The sequence below is a fragment of the Ambystoma mexicanum genome, chromosome 3p (assembly GCF_040938575.1).
Source record: "Ambystoma mexicanum isolate Mex_15411 chromosome 3p, UKY_AmexF1_1, whole genome shotgun sequence".
Classification (NCBI taxonomy): Eukaryota; Metazoa; Chordata; class Amphibia; order Caudata; family Ambystomatidae; genus Ambystoma; species Ambystoma mexicanum.
This window is the reverse complement of record NC_090925.1, coordinates 1,040,804,337-1,040,825,695: the sequence shown is the minus strand read 5'-3', so window position 1 is coordinate 1,040,825,695 and position 21,359 is coordinate 1,040,804,337. Positions and strand designations below refer to the sequence as shown.

The following is a 21,359-nucleotide window of genomic DNA, read 5'->3' as shown; positions in this document are numbered from 1 at the left end:
AGAGAATTCCCTGTTGGTTTAATTTCACTCTTACCGTTGTATTTGAGTGCAGGGCGATTAGTGGATCTAACAGTGATCTTGGGCATCCCCACCCATTCAATTTTCCCCAAAGCATGTTTCTGTCCACTTTGTCGAATGCTTTTGACATGTCCACAAAGGCCAGATATATTTTTGGTGCTCCTTCTTTGATTTTTGCTTTGAAAATGTTTATTATCAGAATGTTGATTGCTGTCGTTCCGTTTTTCTGGAAGCCTGTTTGTAATATGTCTTTCGATTTTGATGACCTTTCCCATATCCTCAGATGGTCCAGGATGAGGGATGAAAAGATCTTTCCCAGAATGTCTAATAAAGCAATCGGTCTATAATTAGCGGGGTCCTCCCGACTACCTTTCTTATATATTGGGACGATGACTGCTTTTAGCCAAGTATCTGGAATTTGATGGGATTGTTCACAGATCTCGAAAATCTTTCCAATCACTTTTGCCCAGTCTTTAGGGAATTCTTTTAGGATGGTGTTTGTCAATCCGCCCGGGCCGGGTGCTCTAGATGATTTCAAGCTTCTTATTTTTTTTTCAATGTCCTCCACATTGGCTACCGACACCCAAGTCGAGTTTGTTACAGATTTCTGAACTTTTGTCAGTTTCTGAGGTTCCTCAAATTCATTCAAAATGTACTCCATCCATTTTACTTCTGATACTGCATTTGTAGGTGTTACGTTGTATGATGTGTTACTTTTTTTAATTAAAAACCAGAAGTCGCTAGATTTATTGGTGATCAGTTTTTTCATCATTTCTTCTGCGTCCAACTGGTATTGTGTTGCTTTTGTTTGTTTTCTCCAGGCAGTGTATCTTTTTACTTCCAATTTCCAGTTTAGCCAGTCTTGTGCCTGATTTGTTTTTTTTGCCTTTCTTTTTAATTGCCGCCCTAGTTTCCTTTGTTCTACAAGTTCTTTGTTGTATGCGTGGGCGGCCTGTGGTACAGGCTTCTTTCTAGCGACTATTGGTTTCCGGTATGGTATTAGAAGTGGTAGATAATCCGGTTTCTCAATTGTTTTTGTTTGTTGATTTGCTCTTATTTTTTTATCCCATGCTTATTTTATTTGTTGAATATTTGCCTCCGTTATACGTAGACGGGTTTGTTGCACATTTGTTTCAAGTGTGGCTTTATATACCACTTTAGTTGGTCTCCGGCCATTCCACTTACAAATAAGTAAGTTATGGTCGCTGTTGTTCGTTTTCAGCACTTTAAAGCTCACTATATTCGCTGCCAGTCCAGATGATACAAAGATGTAATCTAGGGTTGCTTTTGATTCTCCCCTTTCCCAAGTCGGGATGTTCAGTTGATTTGGGAAGAGTGTCGCTATGTTTTGTAAGTCTCTATCGCTTGTTACTTTCATCCAGGCTTTTCCCCGTTCTTGTGTTGCAGTTGTTTCTGTTCTCTCTATTTCTTCATTGCAATTGGCGTTTAAGTCGCCGCATATCATGATCTCGATATCGTCGAAATCTTCGTAGAGCTGGTCAATAGTCGCACTCATTCTTGCACAGAAAGCCTTTGTTGTTGTCCGCTGGGGATTCCAATAGCAATTTATAATTGCTAAGGTGTTTCTTGTGGTGCCATTTCCCTTTTCCCTGGGGGGAGACCATGTGGAAAGGGTCACCAGCATTTCGTATGCTTCACTCCATTTCTTTGGAGGTTCCAGTCCTAATCCGTTTTTGATGGCTGTAAGCAAGCCAGACGATGGTCTTCCTAAAGGACCTCTAATTGCAGCAGATGTTTCCAAGCAGAATCCGTCCAGTGAGGGTTTCTCAAGTAGCCACGTCTCTTGAAGGCATATTATATCAAGTGAACCCAGATTTACATCCCCCGGTACTGTTAAATGATTATGCCCTCTGGTGTTCCATGAGCCTACCTTGTAGTGGTTTTGTTCGGGCCGTTCCTCTAAGATGGGGGCCGACGACAAAGTCTCGGGACTCCGTCCTATTTGTTGCTATTTTTGTGATTTCTTTGACCAGGTGGATGTAAACCAATCCCACGGACCTCTCGGCGATCTTGATTCTTGTGTTTTAGGTGAACTCTTTTGAGCCATTATTTCTCTTCCGAAATGTTTGAATTGTTGTGTGTATTTCTCATTTTCTCTGCTTCTATTGGTAGGTCTCCGTTCCTGTGGGTCACTACTACTTTCTTGGAGGCTACTCAAACGTGCTTTACTGTTTCCCCACTTGGAGGCTCCCTCCCAATTCAGCGGCCCATTTCTTCGGCTATCTTTTGGGTCTTCACGAACGTACTTGATGTCCCTCTTTTCGTTCCATCGCTTATGAGAATACAGCCTTTCAGTTTTTGAATGGTAATGTCTGCTCTGATCGTTTATTTTTGTTGGATTTCTGCTTCGCTCTTCCCGCTGTGGGTGTGTTAGCTCTCTCAAGTGGAAGCCCATATCTTTCAGCTCTTCAAACACTGATTTGTCCAGGTGCGTTATACTCCCCGCTTTTACATGGAAAAATGCTTTTGCCATCTTACCCCTGTGGTACGGTTCGACCAAGTCTAGGTCCTTTGTTCTGAGGTCCCTGAGCGTTTTCGATTTTTTCAGGATCTGCAGAACTGTTGGCCTGTTTAAAATTAAAAAGTCTTCTTTGATGACTTGTTGCTCAAGTTTGAACAATCGGGTTTTACCTCTTTCTTCTGTTGTCGTTTTCCCATTTCCCCTCACTTGAGCTTGTTTTCTCGGGGTACTTCTGCTTCTTCGCCTCGCTTGAACTTGTTTTCTCGGGGTACTTCTGCTTCTTCGCCTCACTCTTTGTGGTGATGCTTTGTTGTCTTTCTGATTTTTACTGTTATAATCTCTAACATCTCTTTTTTCGGGCAATTTTTCCCTTCGCTTCACAAGCACCCATGTTTCTTCATCATTACTCAGCGATCTTTCTCCTTCTTTGTTGCTTGTTTCATCATTCTTTAACTTGTCTATCGTGGCAGCTGTTAACTCCTGTGACTTCGTGGTAGTTTGGATTTGTTTGTCATGTTGTGATATGTTCATCAATGCTGAATCTAAGATGAATTCTTCCACCGTCCTAGGTGATCTCCGATCTGAGGGCGTCTGAGGGGGCTGGGCATCAAGAGTTTGGATGTCATCTTTTTTCATCTCTATTTTGTTTTGACTTTTGGCTAGATGTGGTGGTTTTGCTCTAGCCTCCGATGAGAATGTATGTGAAGCTCTCGGTATAGCTGATTTATTTTGAGTCGATGATGGAATTACTGAGCTCTTCTCTGTAATGACCTCCAGGCCATTCATCTCATAATCTAATTTTTTAAATTTGTCTACCACATGCTTGTCCCCTTTTAAATCTTGTGTTGTTTGCGGGTTATTTTTTTGTTTCTCCAGCAGTTCGATTTTCCTTTCTAGAGTCTCGATTTTATTTTCCCACAGGATCTCTTGAATACTTTTTTGTGCTTCTACTGCTGTTATATAGCTTTCTACATGCGCCATTTTTGCTATCATATTAGAGAGCATTGCTGTGTTGTCCTGGATTTCTTCTTTTAGTGCTTCATATAGCTTGCAAAAAGGTGTTAGAACAATAGACATTGCCGACATGATTGTGGTCATGTCCGGTTTTTTGGTTGACGAATCTTTATGAATAGCCATGGCAATGTCGCTTAACCGTCGATTTTTTTGTGATGACTGTGGTTTTTCTGTTTTTTTTGGCGTCTCCCGAGTCTGAGGACCCAGGCAGTCCATTTGAGAGATGTTAGCCTGATCTGTTACTTGTTGGCTCTGCCCGGTTGCTCTCAGGTCTTGATTTATGGCTTCGTTGCTTGTTTCAGTCTCTGGGGAGGTTTGAAGTCCTGCAGTCTGGTGGGGTTGCGTCCACGCCAACCGTATGTCTTTTTCCTTATTTGTTTGGGATAGATTTTGTTTTTCCTTCACAGGGTGGCTGTGGATACGGCGTACTTCAGTCGCCTCTGACTCCCCTCCGTTGATCCCTTCTGCCGCTGTTTTTTTTATAATCATTGGGTCCCGGGAATTGTTTTCTCGGTCCAACTGAGGCTCTGTACCTGGAGACTCTAGGTTACTGATCTGAGTTTGGGTTTCATGTTTATTCAACCCTCCGACCTTGGTTGGGGTTTCCACTGTTCTTCTTACTTTCGACCCTGGCATAGTTTCTTGCAACACTTCTAACATTTCTGCGTCAGATACCTCCGAGTCCACTGTTAATTTTCGTTTGAACTGTTGCGTAAAGAAGGTTTTTAAGGAGCACGATAATAGTGGTGCCGGCAGCTTTGTGGTTGCGAGTTTTTTTGTTTTTATCGCATTTCCTTCCACTCTACTCCTCTGATTTTGATTTTTCAAAGTCTTCTTGTTTAGTTGAGGTGTGGTCTTCTTTCGCGGGGACTGATTTTTCTTCGATTTCGTTTTTTTCTTTTTTTGTTGGTTGCGGCTTGTTTTTACTTGCTCGTAGTCTGTTTCCTTAGTTGAGTCTTCCTGATCGGTTTGTCTGCTGTTTGTGCCTGTTGTTTCACTGTCTATAAACACTTCGTCACTTTCTGATAGTGATTCCGCGAAGCTTATCTCTCCTGATCTTTTATTGGCTTTTGGAGTTTCTCTGTCTAATTGTCTCCTCTTTGATCTGGCGGATTTGCTTTGATCAGAAATCTGCTCTTTATAAGTTGAGTGGATCATCGCTTTGACGTTTAGTGTGTTCTGCACCAAGTCTGATTTGTTTGTTGTAGTTTCCCCAATTTCACCAGTTTTTTGACAGGATGGCCTCTCTCCTACGGGTCCCTTTGGATCTTCCCCCGTTTGCTCAAGATGGAGGTCCTGTTCCTTTGTTGTAATTTTCCCCGGGAGTTTACCCTCCGGGTTTGTCGAGGTTCCGTCCACCTCTCCGATCTGACCACCCCCCCCCACTACACCGCTGTGGCCCCGCGAAGGTGCCGATGCTGGCCATCCTCCGATAGCCAAAGCATCCTCACCTCTCGTCGTCAAGACGGTGTGCGAGCCCCCAGCAGCGGCATAGGCGGGCTGGACGAGCATGCTGCCTCTCTCGTCTGTTGATTCCCTCTGAATCCTCACATCCGTCACCTGATCCATCTCCTCAGCCTCATTGGCGAATGCTCCTTCCGGGCGAAACTCTCGGGGTACTCGATTGACCCCCCCGGATTGCCACACGAGGTCTACGTGGTCCACCAGATCCGAAGGCTGTTGGTTGGCCTCCGGTGGATACTCCTTTGTCGTTTGCCTACTCAATGGCAACAGCGACTGCGCCCATAGTGCCGGTAAACCTGTCTGTGAGAGTTTCTGAGGTTTCAACTGAGTCCTCGTTGACGGCTTACCTCTGGTCCGTTTCAGGTTTAATGCTGGATCATCTCTCCCGTGCTCTGTTGGTGTTGTTGGTTCCCTTTCCGGGATGATGTTGGGAGGCAGCAAAGGCTCGTCCACTCCTGCCGGCTCCCGCTCCGATGGTGGGATCACTAGCAGCGGTCGTGCTTCTGGCCGTACCTCGGGTTCCATTTTACGCTTGCTGCGCGTCTGCAGCGGACTGCCGCAGACTGGCTCACACCTCGGCTCGCAGCTCCGCTCACCGCTCCGCGGTGTTCTGGGGTTTTTGAAAAAAAAAAACGAACTTCCTCACACAATGATGTGGGCTGGTTGCAGGACTGCCGCAGACTGGCTCACACCTCGGCTCGCAGCTCCGCTCACCGCTCCGCGGTGTTCTGGGGTTTTTGAAAAATATTAAACCCAATAAAAGAACATAACACTTTTCACAGCCACAGAAAGCATGAAATATATCATTCCTTTTCATAGAGTATTTTGACTGCAATAAGCTTATGATAATACTTTGTGTTTTAAAAGACTTCATTATAGCATCAAAGATAATACAGCAGTGATAGTGACATATAACTAAACACTGGTGCAGTGTAATGCATACAACCAACCAGTTACCATCCACATTAAGCACCTATCATAGGGAAGGGAAAAGAGAGACATAAAGGGGAGGTGTGGGGGTGGTAGAGGCCAGAGAAGAGGGAAATGCTGTAGGGAACAGCATGCTGGCAAAAGAGGAGGTGGGTTGTGGAGATGGGATTGAGAGGGTGCATCACATACCTTTCAGTAACAGTGCACAGTTGTTAATCCACTCATATATCTGTAAAGTACATCCAAATACTGTTATATTTTTCCTTGGAAATTTCATGGACTGAAGACTTCTTCTCCTGGGAGCCAGCCTTTGGAGTTCAGAGATCCACAATCCCACCTTCGGTCTAGACTTTGATTTCCAGCATCTCAGTATTATCTATTTTACGCCCGTTATTTCATACAGGGTCAATAAGAGCTTGCCCTCCAATAGTGCTTGGAGAGATCCAGGCGATCCTCGGCCTGGTAAAATGGATCCAGATGTAACCTGATCCCCAGCACTAGCTCAATTCCATCCTCCGCCTCTTTACCAGGGGTTTACACGGCCGGAAAGTGTGCATGAGGCTTTGCCGTATCAACAATGGTCATTATCATGTATCTTACTTCTAAACATCTTGGCAAGGGGGCAGCAGTTTCTAAAGATGGTACTTTGTTGCATTAGCAGGGCCCCGGGATATCACTAGTACCTCCACCGATTCATTATAATTTGACTTCATCACTCTCCAGGATCACTTGTCCAATCACTGCTTCCCGATGTGTCTCAGTGGGCACCGGACTACTTCTGACAGTGCAGAGAGCTTTCTGAAGGCATACAAAGGGCAGATTCTGCTGTGTTTCCCGCCAGCTGTTGTGCTAAATTTGTAGCCATTAGCCACTCCATCCCCTCGCGGAACCCAGCAAGTTCCCTCTGTACCACACATCTCCATTCAATGGGATGTCATAATTTAGTAGGGTTGTATCCCGCAGCAGGAGACATTCATATTGTTGTTATTTTATTTATTGAACATCTGTATGGTGCCTATACATCAAACACACCAATTGGTTTCCTCCGGTTCTTAGGGATTTCCATTATATGCGTTCTTTCCTCCCTGTTACGCCTCATTGCCAAGTTGCGCAACAATGGCACCTCGTCGTACAAAAAGGGATCTGCTGCCAGGCATTTTGCTATGAGAAGATACACATGTCTGGCATACTGGGTTGTGTCTTGTTTACACCTCCCTTAAATAAGACTTCTGCAGTCACAGATTATATGGCTTTGCTCATTTCAGGAAGAGGAATGCATGGACTCTGTCTTTCTGCATTTACAAGGCTTCTTCAATCTCTGCTTTGGTTCTGCAAGACTGTATGTTTCCTGGTCTGTGTTTGTTCCTTGGGAGGGCTGTTCATTTCCCCAGCTTGTAACTGTTTCCAGGAGGACATTGGTTGTCCTCAGTATGTGCTAAGGTGAAACAGGGTGATGGGCTGCCTCAGCCTGTGCTACGGTCAGCCAGTGATATTCATTGCTTCTGTGTATGACTTCGGTTTGTGGTAGTATCATGCATGGTGATGGTCTTCATCAGTCTGTGCTACTGTCAGGTGGGGAAGTGGACTTACTCTGTTTGAGGTCGAGTCCAGCACAGAGGCATAGACAGGGTAGGGCCTGAGTGGGCAAGGCCCACCCAAAACCTGTACATGCCCACTCAGCAGTTCTGTGTGGGCATTTACAGATGTCAATTTCACTGTAGTGGGCTCAACTGCATTAGCTTCAAGCCCTACTTGTTAGACAATCCCGGCTACGCCTCTGGTCCAGCAGGGACTTGAACCTCTTCCACCTGTCCGAGTATCTGGCATATACTTGAAAGACATGGGCAGGGGCTCATGTCTGGCAGGGACTCGAACATACTCAACCTTTGCTCTTGTAGATGGGATGTGGCCCTTCTGAAGCTGTAGTGGTCTCACATTGTGCTGTTGTCAAGAATTAAAATGAACCTATTGTGTCTCTACCAGTATCAGATATGAATGTGAACTTCCTCTGTTAGTGCTAGTGTCAGTCAGGGATGTGGACCTCTTTTGTCTGTGCTGGTGTGCAGCAGGGCCCTGAACCTCCTCATCCTGTGCTAGTGCCATCAGGGATGTGGACCCCTTCTGTCTGTGCTGGTGTGCAGCAGGGACTTGAACCTCCTCATCCTGTGCTAGTGTCAGTCAGGGATGTGGACCCCTTCTGTCTGTGCTGGTGTGCAGCAGGGACTTGAACCTCCTCATCCTGTGCTAGTGTCAGTCAGGGATGTGGACCTCTTCTGTCTGTGCAGGGATGTGGGCCTCTTCTTTCTGTGCTGGTGTGCAGCAGGGACTTGAACCTCCTCATCCTGTGCTAGCGTCAGTCAGGGATGTGGACCTCTTCTGTCTGTGCAGGGATGTGGACCTCTTCTGTCTGTGCTGGTGTGCAGCAGGAATTTGAACCTCCTCATCCTGTGCTAGTGTCAGTCAGGGATGTTGACCTCTTCTAACTGTGCTGGTGAGCAACAGGGACTTGAACCTCCTCATCCTGTGGTAGTCAGTCAGGGATGTGGACCTCTTTTGTCTGTGCTGGTGTGCAGCAGGAACTTGAACCTCCTCATTCTGTGCTAGTGTGAGTCAGGGATGTGGACCTCTTCTGTCTGTGCAGGGATGTGGACCGCTTCTGTCTGTGCTGGTGTGCAGCAGGAATTTGAACCTTCTCATCCTGTGCTATTGTCAGTCAGGGATGTGGGCCTCTTCTAACTGTGCTGGTGTGCAGCAGGTATTTGAACCTTCTCATCCTGTGCTAGTGTCAGTCAGTGATGTAGACCTCTTCTGTCTGTGAAGAGATGTGGACCTCTTCTGTCTGTGCTGGTGTGCAGCAGGGACTTGAACCTCCTCATCCTGTGCTAGTGCCAGTCAGGGATGTGGGCCTCTTCTTTCTGTGCTGGTGTGCAGCAGGGACTTGAACCTCCTCGTCCTGTGCTAGTGTCAGTCAGGGATGTGGTCCTATTCTGTCTGTACTGGTGTGCAGCAGGAACTTGGACCTCCTCATCCTGTGCTAGTGTCAGTCAGGTATGCGGACCTCATCCGTCTGTGCAGGGATGTGGACCTCTTCTGTCTCTGCTGGTGTCCAGCAGGAATTTGAACCTCCTCATCCCGTGCTAGTGTCAGTCAGGGATGTGGGCCTATTCTGTCTGTGCTGGTGTGCAGCAGGGACTTGAACCTCCTCATCCCGTGCTAGTGTCAGTCAGTGATGTAGACCTCTTCTGTCTGTGCAGGGATGTGGATCTCTTCGGTCTGTGCTGGTGTGCAGCAGGGACTTGAACCTCCTCATCCTGTGCTAGTCTCAGTCAGCAATGTGGACCTCTTGTGTCTGTGCTTGTGTGCAGCAGGAACTTGAACCTCCTTGTCCTGTGCTAGTGTCAGTCAGGGATGTGAGCATCTTCCGTCTGTGCTGGTGTGCAGCAGGGACTTGAACCTCCTCATCCTGTGCTAGTGGTAGTGCTGGTGTGCAGCAGGAACTTGGACCTCCTCATCCTGTGCTAGTGTCAGTCAGGGATGTGGGCCTCTTCTGTCTGTGCTGGTGTGCAGCAGGGAACTGAACCTCCTCATCCTGTGCTAGCACCGGTCAGGGTTGTGGATCTCTTCTGTCTGTGCTGGTGTGCAGCTGGAACTTGAACCTCCTCACCCTGTGCTAGTGTCAGTCAGGGATGCGGGCCTCTTCTGTCTGTGCTGGTGTGCAGCAGGGACTTGAACCTCCTCACCCTGTGCAAGTGTCAGTCAGGGATGTGGACCTCTTCTGTCTGTGCTGGTGTGCAGCAGGAACTTGAACCTCCTCATCTTGTGCTATTGTCAGTCAGGGATGTGGGCCTCTTCTGTCTGTGCTGGTGTGCAGCAGGGAACTGAACCTCCTCATCCTGTGCTAGCACCAGTCAGGGATGTGGATCTCTTCTGTCTGTGCTGGTGTGCAGCAGGGACTTGAACCTCCTCACCCTGTGCTAGTGTCAGTCAGGGATGTGGATCTCTTCTGTCTGTGCTGGTGTGCAGCAGGAAATTGAACCTCCTCATCTTGTGCTATTGTCAGTCAGGGATGTGGGCCTCTTCTGTCTGTGCTGGTGTGCAGCAGGGAACTGAACCTCCTCATCCTGTGCTAGCATCAGTCAGGGATGTGGATCTCTTCTGTCTGTGCTGGTGTGCAGCAGGGACTTGAACCTCCTCATACTGTGCTACTGTCTTTCAGGTACTTGGACCACCGTAGGCTGTCCCAGCACGTTTTAGTAATGTGGCACCCCTAACTCTGCACTAACGACAGATATGGAGAGGAAATTCTTCACTCTGCACAAGTATCAAGCATAGACGATGGACTTCTTCAGTCTCTGCCAGTATCACATGTCTTTGTTCTAGTGCCAAAAAGGGAGATAGTCCCCTTGAATCAGTGCAAACCTTGTAAGAGAAAATGACTTTCTCTCTGTGTTTAAATGTCAAGGATTCCGTGGTTAACAAGTAGGGGCTGGGGTTGCGTGCTCAAACTCCTATGAGTTCAGCCAGTGATTCCTTAAGTGGCGTTTGTCTTTTCACAGAAAGGATGTGAAGAGCCTAGGTCTGCTCATTGTCGTAGATGCCAGGCAAAAACTCCCACCGGCCGCACTATACTCAGCTCTTCGAACTGTGCAGGTAAGTGCCATGACAGAAAGATCAGCACTGCATGCGGAAGCATGAGCGTGCAGTGCTGGAAAAAGAAGGCTGCATGCTTAATGGCAAGACAGGGCACTGCTTTGGAATACTGTCACATATTTGCCTGCAAAAGGGCTGGACTAGTTACGAAGCACAGCTATTGTCAAGCTGGTGCAACCGGTTAACACATTGTGTACTGAATCCGTGGACTTGTTTCAGCAGAGAGGAATCTATTGATGAAGTTGCTCGCTATATGAATACGCTTGAGGTGATGCAGGCAATGAAACAACTGCACTCGGAAGAATGAGGGCGCTTTGGGCAAAGGTTATACACAGATGACCCGATGGCATGTGTGTAGAAGGAAAGAAGCGTGTTTGTGTGCATGTGTGTTATGGGAATGAGGATGTAGGCCCTCATTACGACCCTGGCGGAATCCGCGGTGCTAAATGCACCGCGGAGCATGGCGGAAAGCCGCCGATAGCGCCATGGGGGTTGGCGGATTTACCACCCCATGCCGACCTTGGCGGAGCGGTAAATCCCCAATCCCCATTTTACCCTTCCCCATTCCCATTCTTGCCCCATAGGGTATAATGGGAGTGGGGAAGGAGTTAATTACGCCGCCGTAAAGTACGGCGGCGTAATTAACAACGAGGTCCCTTAGCGCCATGGTTTTCTCCGCCCGGTAAAACCAGGTGGAGAAAACCTACATGGCGCTAAGGGAACTCGTAGTACGGCGGACGGGTCCGCCGCGATTAGCGCTGGCGGAAACCCACTCCGCCAGGGTCCTAATGAGGGCCGTAGTGTGTTAGGAGGCATGGCTTGCTGTGTGCCTATGAAAAAGACATAATAGCTACTAGCATGTGATGGATATGTGCTAGCTGAGTGTGTGCAATGCTTTGTTGTGTATGGTTTTGTTATATCGAGAGGCCAGGGATGGTGTTACGGAGAATTTAATAAGCTGTCTGATAAATGTGGTTGGTGTGTGGTGATTTCTTGCTCCCACTATCCTTGCTACTGCTGTGTCCTCCTCTTGTCTTTAGGTGTCAGCTCCAGGCCTCATCAGCACCTGGCTGGTCCTGGTAGAGAAGGAGGCTGCCGGCCTCATCGAGAGGATACCCGGGCTGCAGGTAGGCTCTTCATGTTCTCCCACACACCTCGTCTACTACATGCATGCTGATCACCTGTTTTTCAACAATATGATTAAAGACTTTTGTACAACTGACATCATCTAGTTTTTGGATTGCCTGGCCAAGAGCTTACCCAAGCTCTTTTCACAAGTGTCATATACATTTCTCATTACCATTCTTCGGTGTTGGATACATCCCACATTGCACTGTCCCATTTCTTAATGAAGACCATACTACTGTTATCAAATTTAAATCCTGCCTTCCCTGCCCTAACCCAGAATGTATTGTCGAGCCTAAACTCTAAATCCTGCGCACAGTACTCTGAACCAAATCTAAATCCAGAGCGCATTACATTGTAATCATTCTTAACCCTGTCCATATGCTCTATGCCAAGGGCAGCAAAGGGTCAATCCTTCTGGGTTAATCCCAGCACTCTCTACTGGGGGAGGAGACTGCTGAGGAGGTTTGTGGTGAAAATAAAACTGTAAACTCTCAGACCTGCTCTAGTTCCCTCCCACCTCCATGTACTTCGAATAACTGCTGACGTGCATGGCAGTACAAGCAGCTACGGGCGGCTAAATGAGCAGCAGTCTGGGCAGTTGCAGCAGTCCTTCATGGGGGTGAGGTTTGCTTAGGGGTTTGCTGATAGAGCCTTTGAACTCTAGCATCTACTTCCGCCAATTCCATATAGTTTGAAAAAAAGTTCATGCACGGCAACACACAAGAGCAGGTGTAAAAAAAGTATCCAGCAGCCCGCAGCAATCCCGACAGTACTTTGAGGGAAGCTGCCAAATTAAGGGCAAACTAGCAGAAGCCTTTAAGGAAAATTAGGAGATAAACTGTCATATGAAGAGGTCACGTATCTCCTGCCACAGTCCGCTTTACAATTTAAAGCCTTTTCTAATCTACTCCCCTCGTGTCCTTCTGAAAGTCAGTGCTCCAGTGCTATTGCAATCAATCCTTTCTGTTTCCTCACAGAAAGATAACACTGTCACTGAGAATCAAGAACCACTTAATTAAAAAATCAATTAATTCGAAGCCATGCCCATTCACAATTTCTTTCAATTCAAACTGCCCAAATTTGCTCTAGTACAAACTGGTCAAATAACTAACAAACTAGGGGTCCCTCTCAGGCATACTCACAAAGCCTGAAAAGCTCACTCTAAAACAACAAAGCCAACCAACCAGCTCACAAAACTCCGGAAACACCCCAATAGAGCAATGACCAAATAAACAGTTTAGGTCTACTTGGTTGAAAATATTTCATCTTTTCATATATGATTGATTTTGTTGGGGGTTTTTTATCAAAAAAGCGGGGGGAGCCCCACCCCCTGCAACCCTCCCCACCTATTCCCATTACCCAAGCCATATATATATATATATATATATTTAATTAAATTCGACCAAATTTCGACCAAGAAAATGATCAAAGAAAATCTGTCAAAAGTAAAAGGTCAAATGTTTTTTGAACAAGTAGGCTAATAGCAAATAAACTGCTAATTTGTCCATCGACAACCCCAGCAGTGCAATGGCTTTGAAGCCATCCAAAAGACCTAACGGATGGATTTAGAATTTTAATGATCCTGGGATGGTTGAGTCCACATTAAATTGACAGCATATAATGACAGGGAAGTCATCAATGGTGATGGTATATCCCCTTCCACTATGCAATTTCAATCCCCAGCAAATGTACAGATCAAAGGATCCTTTTAAACCTTAATTTAGGAGCTATTTTTAATACCACCCCAAGATTATCTGCCTAATAATTCCCAACAGAACAAGGATCATAATATATTCTCAATCAAGACATCAACAAGATTGGTTCCTCTGTGTGCCGGAGATCACCTGGATGAGGTCGACTGACTAGTACATACAGAGGTAAAACAACTGTAGAAAGAGAAGCTTAATAGAAAGTCATAGGTGAGGCATGAGCAACATGAAGCATTGAGGAGAGGCTGCCAAATATTAAGAATTAGCCCATGGAATGTGTTGGGGACGTAAAACAAAGAGGGTGTGGCATACTGGAGTTTTTCCTCCAATCTTGTGATATAATACTCTTTGAGGAGACCTTGCAAGTGGACTGCTTATATTTAAACATTTTGAATTCCTCCATGCTCCGGCAACCCTCTCAAGGAGTGGGCATAATTCTGAATAGTTTTTTTTTTTACGCATTTGTGTTGCAACCATTTTAAGCTTAGATAATTACAGTATTCCCAATCTTAAATTTAAGTTGCTCATTGCCAGAGCAAATCTCTAACTGTGTTGATTTTTATCATCTTATATAATAACCTTTTTGTTAAACCTTTAGACTGTTTGTCCGAATTAGATATATAGCCGGTCAAGTGGCACAGCGAGTAGAGCGCTCGCTTTGACATCAGTGCAGAGACTGCGAATGCAGGTTCGAATCCCGGCAGCGCCAAACTCAGCGTTTCATCCTTCCGAGGTCGATAAATGAGCACCACACACCGTGGGTAATAATAAGCAGCGCTCAGATACCTGAGGGTTCGTAGCGCTATATAAATGCCTAATTATTATTATTATTATTATTTTATTATTATTTGAACTCCCTATGCAGTGATTACATAGAGGAAAAACACTGTCACTCACTAATAATTGTTGGAAGCAATGTTAACGCTAGACAGCATAGGTGTGAGTGTGCATTTATATGACTCAATTGAAAATGAGATAATGAGAACTTCACAGATGGAAATGGTTATAAAAAGGTAGCATATTACTGGTTTAAAGCTTTTTTTTGTTAGCTAGAAGCAACATTTAATTTCAGAATAGGGAACCAGCAGCCCATTTTAGATTCTCCTGCACGGAATACTTTGAGTAGCACCAAATATACCATCTTTATTGATTATTTCTTTTTTTGTGTGGGCTGTTGGCATCTAAGGAAAGATATGGGGGTTATAAAAAGAGTGTAGAGTAATTATGACCAGCCTAACCTTAACCATGAGAATTCATGGTTAAGGGGTGAGGATATACAATCCACATAAATGGGATGGCTCAACACTGGCTTTAACTGAAGCTGGTTCGCCTGAGGCTTATTAGAAGAAGGAACTATTTCCTCCCAGGTTATAACTCAATCAAGAAAATAAATTGATATGTCGTCCTCTCTGATTATAACTCAATTGAGAAAATAAATTGACATGTCTGTCCCATGACTATTTGGTAGACAGTAATGTGGAAGGCTATGAATCAGTTACGCAAAATATACTTGATTTGCCCTTGTCCGCACAATTGTTGGTCAAGGATTTTCAAGTTCACAAAACTCCAAACTTAAAAAACGATTTAGTTGAGATCAGAGAGGCAAGAAGAAAATGTAAAATAACCGTTCAGGCAAAAATGGAGGCTAAAGTACAGTTCCGGAAGGAGAAATAGCAGAGTGTTTAAAGGATCCTAAAAAGTTCTGGGTATTAGTTGCATACAGCCTAGGAAATGTTGGGACCTGAATGCTTCCAATGCAAAGGTATAGCTTCCATGAAGAGCCAAATCCACTTATGTCAGAAAACAGGTTTATTGCATGCTTAAGATCCAGAGGGGCTAGTCAGTTCGTAGAGCTGAAAACGAACCCAGTTCTCAGAGCAATACAAATTAGCAGATTATATACAGTTTAAACAATTTACATAATCTCACATATTTTGTTACAAAATCATTGCCCAACCCTCCATTGGGTAACACTAATACAAAAACGTAATCCCCCTAACTATAACATTCCCATAGGATACTTTCATAAGGTAGACACACCCCTTTTGACATGCGATCTTCTTCCATTGCCAGACATGACGTATTTCCACATGATACATATATTGGTAATAAATAGCCAAGTTTATTATTATTCATACCATGTGATTGAAACCCATTAACTCAGATGGCGATTGTACAGGGCTATTATTCCTTAGGAACAACAATAGAATTCAAACCTGCTGGTATTTTTGTATTATTTTTCCGTCATCACCACACATAGCCTTACTTGCCACTGCCATCTAAGACCATATAATCTTTAACCCACAACCTGGTTATCTGCTTCTGGGCCCATAAAAACCACTGGTCAGCATGTGGTTTATTAAATAAGCCTTCCTTCACCCTGCCATGCAAGAGCCTACGTGCGCCCAAGGAAATTGCCTCTTGTATCTACAATTCAATCTAACCATAAAGACTCTGATAACATGTTTTTGCATCCTGCTCTCCTCTGCGAAATTATCACAGCCGGCCATATGGGGCTCGCTTCCATTCCTCAATCATGACCTCGGTCATGCTGCCCTCTAGGCCAGCCAAAAATCCCCTTCTGTGCATAACAACAAATTCTGCAACTTACATGGTCTTTTAAACTGAGTGAAAAACCCTTGCACGTTCCACGATGTCTTCATATACTATAATGTTTTTACATTGTAAGCCTTTGACAAACCCTCACATGTACAATGTTCAGAATGACTCTGTCTCCCCACGTCAACTTGGTACATCGCTCAATACATTGTGCATTATACTAATAAAGTTACCACCTACTGTAAATGTAATCTGTGAATACAAAGTAACACTCCAATCCGCTAACTACATTGAATCCCATGTTTAAGTGTCTACATCGCCTTTCGACTGTACCACACTGGGGACTTTTGCACTTTGTGCAGTGTAAATCTCTTCCCCGTGTTGGGGCTTAAATGTCTTTCCCAACATTAAGAAATGAAACCTCTCTATCAACTTCGATCTATGGAGAGAAGCGCATGGACCTCCCCAGACCCTTTTATAACATGGATGAAGATGCCACTGAATCAATTCCAACTTGGGTCCACAATAACAATTTGTACACCTTGGCAGTCAAAATGATGGAAGAAGTGGTCCTAAAGATAATTAATAGTCAAAAGTCGGAAAAGCTCCCAGTCCTAGGTGACCTGCTTTGGATCCTTCCAAAGGCATTGTAGTTGATCAGCACTACTAATGGCAAACATTAAAAGCCATTTATATAAACTCTCAAGATGCCACAATCTTGTGAAGAGGGGATAAAAGTCCCAATATTTTTAAAAAAAGGTGGCTGGGTAATCCTGGCTTTTGCTGACCGATCACCCGTATAGACTCATCAGCTAAGATTATAGGTTCATATATTCCTATGTATCTAGAGACATGGTGCCACATGGAGGGAATGTAGAAGAAAGAGCTACACTATGTAAATATAACAAAGCAGAACTACTGCAGGCTATAGGATCGGAAGCATATTGTGCACCCTCAAAACAGGGATGTAGGTAGTTTTTATGTAACCTAATTTGAATCATTTTAAAGTGCATCTTTGATTAGTTAATATGAATGTTATTTGTACTGTGTAAAGATTGTGTGTGTTTTTTTAAGAATTTGCTTATGATAATGTAACAGATGTATAGCTATTCATAGTTATCAGAAATTAACTACTTGATGAACATCAAATCCCCCAGAACCATTTTCGGATGTGTCCATGATGTGTCCATAACCAAGCCACTGAGCTGTAAAACAGCTGATTTCAAGTTTAGTCAATTTAATTCAAGACTCCATCACATTGTGCTTGTGGGACTTGACGCAGCTCACATCACCCTCTTCTAATTATATATCCATATTTCAAAATGCAGTCCATCACAGAAACCCATTTTTAGAGTAATTATTTATCCCACTACCTTGCATTACCGCTGAGCGAGATCCAAATCACGCCCACATCATCCTGACATGTGTCCATCCAGGCCACATATATCCTGGTGGCTATCACCATGCTGTCCTGTTAAGGAATGCCAAGCATGGCATCAGCCTTCTTTAACCCGCCCACCATGCCTAGCCAACCATTCAGCCGACGCTAAGACTCACCAGTGATTTTCTTTTTCAGGTTGAGGTGCTGACGTCGCCAAAGGGTTTAGGCCGCTACGTTGACAATGGACAGCTGACATGGGACCTGGGTGGCACCTTTCCGTACTGCCACAGCGAGTGGGTGCAATTCTGCCAGGTGATACGTTAGTGATGGGTTCTTTAAGCTGCGCCGTGCTAGTGCATATGTCAGATCTCACAGAGAATGTTTGGAATGAGCTCAGATATCAGGGATCTCAGATGGCATTCCTAACATTTGCACATGCTTGGAAGGGGTCTATAATGGAGTCTATGTGCTAATAAATGTTGAGATTCCAGAAGGTAGACGCAAAGTATTATGTATTCATTCTAATATACAGAACACTGTATATGCATATATGAATATTAAAGAGTAGGCGATAGTGACTGTGTAGTTACGTTTGAGTTGGTTGAGGAGTAGGTTAAACCCCTGTTTGTTTCCCATTTAAAGAGCCTGTCAATCCCTGTCAGTGTAAATGACTCATCATCATATCAGTGGGTTTGGGTGTGTGCATGGTTGCACTTCTGCACTATGGTTGCACTTCTGCAGTATGGCACTATAAACGACATCTCTCATGGGCTAACATGCCCCTGGACTTGGTGGCTCACAGTGAAGTTCACAACAGGTTTTTAAGATCAGAGATTTAAAGCCCAACTCTCAAAAGGGATGCACTAATCTGTCATGGGTGAACTCATTCGGCTGCTCCCATATTTGCTCAGTCATGCAAAGTACAAAGGAGGAATGCTTACATCATCCGTGTGCATTTTCAATCTTATCTTGAATTTTAAAAAAGGGAGGTGATATCAGATGCACAGAAAATGTAAGCGTTCCCTTGCACATCTTAGGAAGAGATGCAGGAGGGTGTGCAACGCTGACCCATTCATGCATTTCTTTTGGTGTGATAGCAGCAGTGTGAACCACTGCTACCCCAATTGTATTTCTATTACTCAATCAAGGGCAGAAGTGCCTCATTTATTTATTTGACTTTCAACAATGACCATTATGAAATGGGCTCCCAGCACCCATGTGGGGACATGCATTCATTAGTAACTGGGTGCCCTCATGACACTAATGTATGCAAGGGGCAGGCCAGCGCATGCTTTACACTGGCACGCACCTCCAGACATCTGAATGTCACCTTTCCAAAAATTGTGCATCTTCAAAAGGACACAGCCTGTGCCATTTTTAGATGTCTGATTTTTGGAGAATGACACCCACAGTTCATTATTCCTCTAAACAGAGTCAGATCCCACTAACGCTGGAAAGTTGCTTTGTTATTTCAAAAGTGTTTAGTCTGAAGAATGATGTGGCATTGCATAGAGGCTGTTTTTCTAAAAGCGCATTTACCTCTGTAGGCCAGACTGATGCTCATTGAATGATACTATTCTGGAGACCCTTCTGTACGCCAATAGTGCGCTGGGTATTATCTTATGTATGTTTTCCCTTTCCCCGAGTCTATAAATATTACATGTCAATAATTCTAATTGGTTATTTATAACGCGCTTAATACCCAGAGGTTTCTGATCGCGAACCCGGGTATCGAACCTGTGTTACACCATGTCGTCATGTTTCCAAGAAGAGTGCTTTGCCCCTGAACTATCCTCCCGAGAGCAAGCATAACCTGCAACGGTATTGTCTTCTGACTGGTGAACAACAGTACTTCTTAGCTTGCTATTCTGCACTCTGTTCCCGAGATGTTGAGTCTAGGACTCCTGAATATTTGCTGGAATTCTGTATCACTCATGACCAGCATCATATACGCTTTGGCTAACCATGAGAAGGCCCCTCTCAGAGGTGACCTTTACTACGGACTGCCCACCCCCAGGTAGGTACATGGTGTCCCTTCTAAAAGGATAGCAGCCAAGGATACAGAGCCTGACCCTGAGGTGAAGGGAAGAGAGTGTATCTGTAGCATTGGAACCTGAACATGTTTAATATCCGTAATGTCCTTCTCAGGAAGGAAGAGGGCAACGAGGAATTCGGAGCATAAAGTCACGACCCCCTGACCCTTCTTGCAGCAGCCGAGGTTATCATTGTGACTTCATGTTATGATTCGGGGTGTTAGTAACCCTTTGCAGACAGGGGGATAATGCCGGCCAAGGTGTGGGGTTATAAAGGGATTTCTGGCATTAATTAGTGTACATAAGCTCTTGCTAAACTTGCAAGAGTCCTATGGTCACCAATGAACACTTAGCATCTCTGGCAGGCCCCTGAACCTGTGCCCCACGAGCTTACAGATAGGATTAAACATTGATACACGGCCAGGAACTTCACGCTCTTGGCTGGGACCCTTGCAACCTGGCCCCGAGTCATGGAGGAGCTCCCTGCAGGGTGGGAACCCCCGTGTTGAAACATTGATATAAGTGGACCATGTCTGATTGCCCACACTCTGTTCAGCCTATTCAGTAAGTACCATCCATTCAATGATGGCAGGCCAAGCACACTGCCATTCTTGCTTCTGTACAAGATGTGTGAGAGGTTGTTTATTCTGGAGACCACTGTCTTTCTACTCCCTAAAAGTCACAGTTGTTAAAAGCAGAGTTTTGGGGGCCAAGAGGGGGCACTTCCCAAGATTCCCTGAGCCCTCTCTCCCTCTTCTTTTTCAGAGTGATGGGGGTGTAAGCCCCCCACCCACTCCCTTCATCCATGACCACTCATTTGAAGGTCAGCATAAGGCCCTGAGTGTCCCAGAGTGTCGCTACCTGAAACACAGTAAGTCGGGGTACGTTTGTGCTTGGGCATCTACCCATGCCCCAATGGCAACTGTGGACCGCAAAAGCGGAGTGCTCTGACGTGAGGAAAGGGCCTCAACCTGTTGATTCATGAGCAATAGGAACCAAATTGTGGTGAACAACTGACACTAATCATGCACACCATAAACACATCACAAACAATCATTTAATTGGCGCTCTTTATTGCCTCACAGCCATAATCATAGAAAGGTACAATTCATTAATAATTTAGCCGGCAATATAGTATTTATGGATCCAATTTATTATGAGTGATGATCATGCCGAGTAAGAGACTACCTGACCTCAGGATAAACTCCTCTTAGTGTATTCACTGGGAATTGACAATTACTGACTCTAGAAGACCTATTATAACTATCACCCTCACTTCAGGGGGCATACCAGGCTGGTTATGACTGACCAGACCGCATCTACGTGAGGGCTCATGATATGGGCATGAAGTGGGTTACGATACACCCCCATAGCGGGGGTGATAGCTATTTGCATCCTGAGATTCTGCAGATAGTTTTAAAGTTTTTTTTTTCGTAGGATGTTTGGCTGTGCTTGTATTGCACAAGCCCAATCACCCATAAAAAATGGCCACCGCCATAGCAAATGGAAAAGGGACTAAGTGCTCTTTTCTGTTTGCTATGGCACCAGGCACTGAAGGATGGGGATGGTGTGCAGCAAAGCTCATGGCCAGCTGGGTAAGTGGGTGGAGAGGGAGGAGGCTGGTGGAAAGGGTTTAGGATATCTCATTGATGCTTAAATGCGTGAGTTAGCCACTTTCCTGGGACCTCGTTCTCTATGAATTGACACACAAAATGTCAATTTTCCTGTCTTTGTGACTGGATTCTTCTCTTCTAACAAGGTGAAGGGAGATTCTGAAGAAATCCTAACTGGTGCTCCCCTGATTGAAGGGCTCTGTTTGTACCACCACTCACCTGAAATGAGTCTACACCTGTCTCAGTGCTCTTTGCTTCTCCTCACAGAAAGCACCATATTCACCATCACAGTCATTGGTGCAGTCAACTGTCAGTCATCCAGGCACAAAGAAACAGGTTCTCCCATACAGTTTCTCAGAGGATGCACCATTTCCTTCT

At 45.0% G+C, this 21,359-nt stretch overlaps 1 protein-coding gene across 1 annotated transcript in view; it reads left to right on the top strand.

Annotated features, from left to right (window-relative positions):
- The window catches only part of KIAA1755 (KIAA1755 ortholog), a 435,570-nt gene that overhangs the window by 168,401 nt on the left and 245,810 nt on the right, over nucleotides 1-21,359 (top strand). Inside the window, exons 6-8 of the mRNA XM_069652397.1 lie at nucleotides 10,465-10,558; nucleotides 11,599-11,685; nucleotides 17,531-17,647. Of these exons, the coding sequence (XP_069508498.1) occupies nucleotides 10,465-10,558; nucleotides 11,599-11,685; nucleotides 17,531-17,647 (298 nt within the window). The remainder of the gene's footprint in view (nucleotides 1-10,464; nucleotides 10,559-11,598; nucleotides 11,686-17,530; nucleotides 17,648-21,359) is intronic.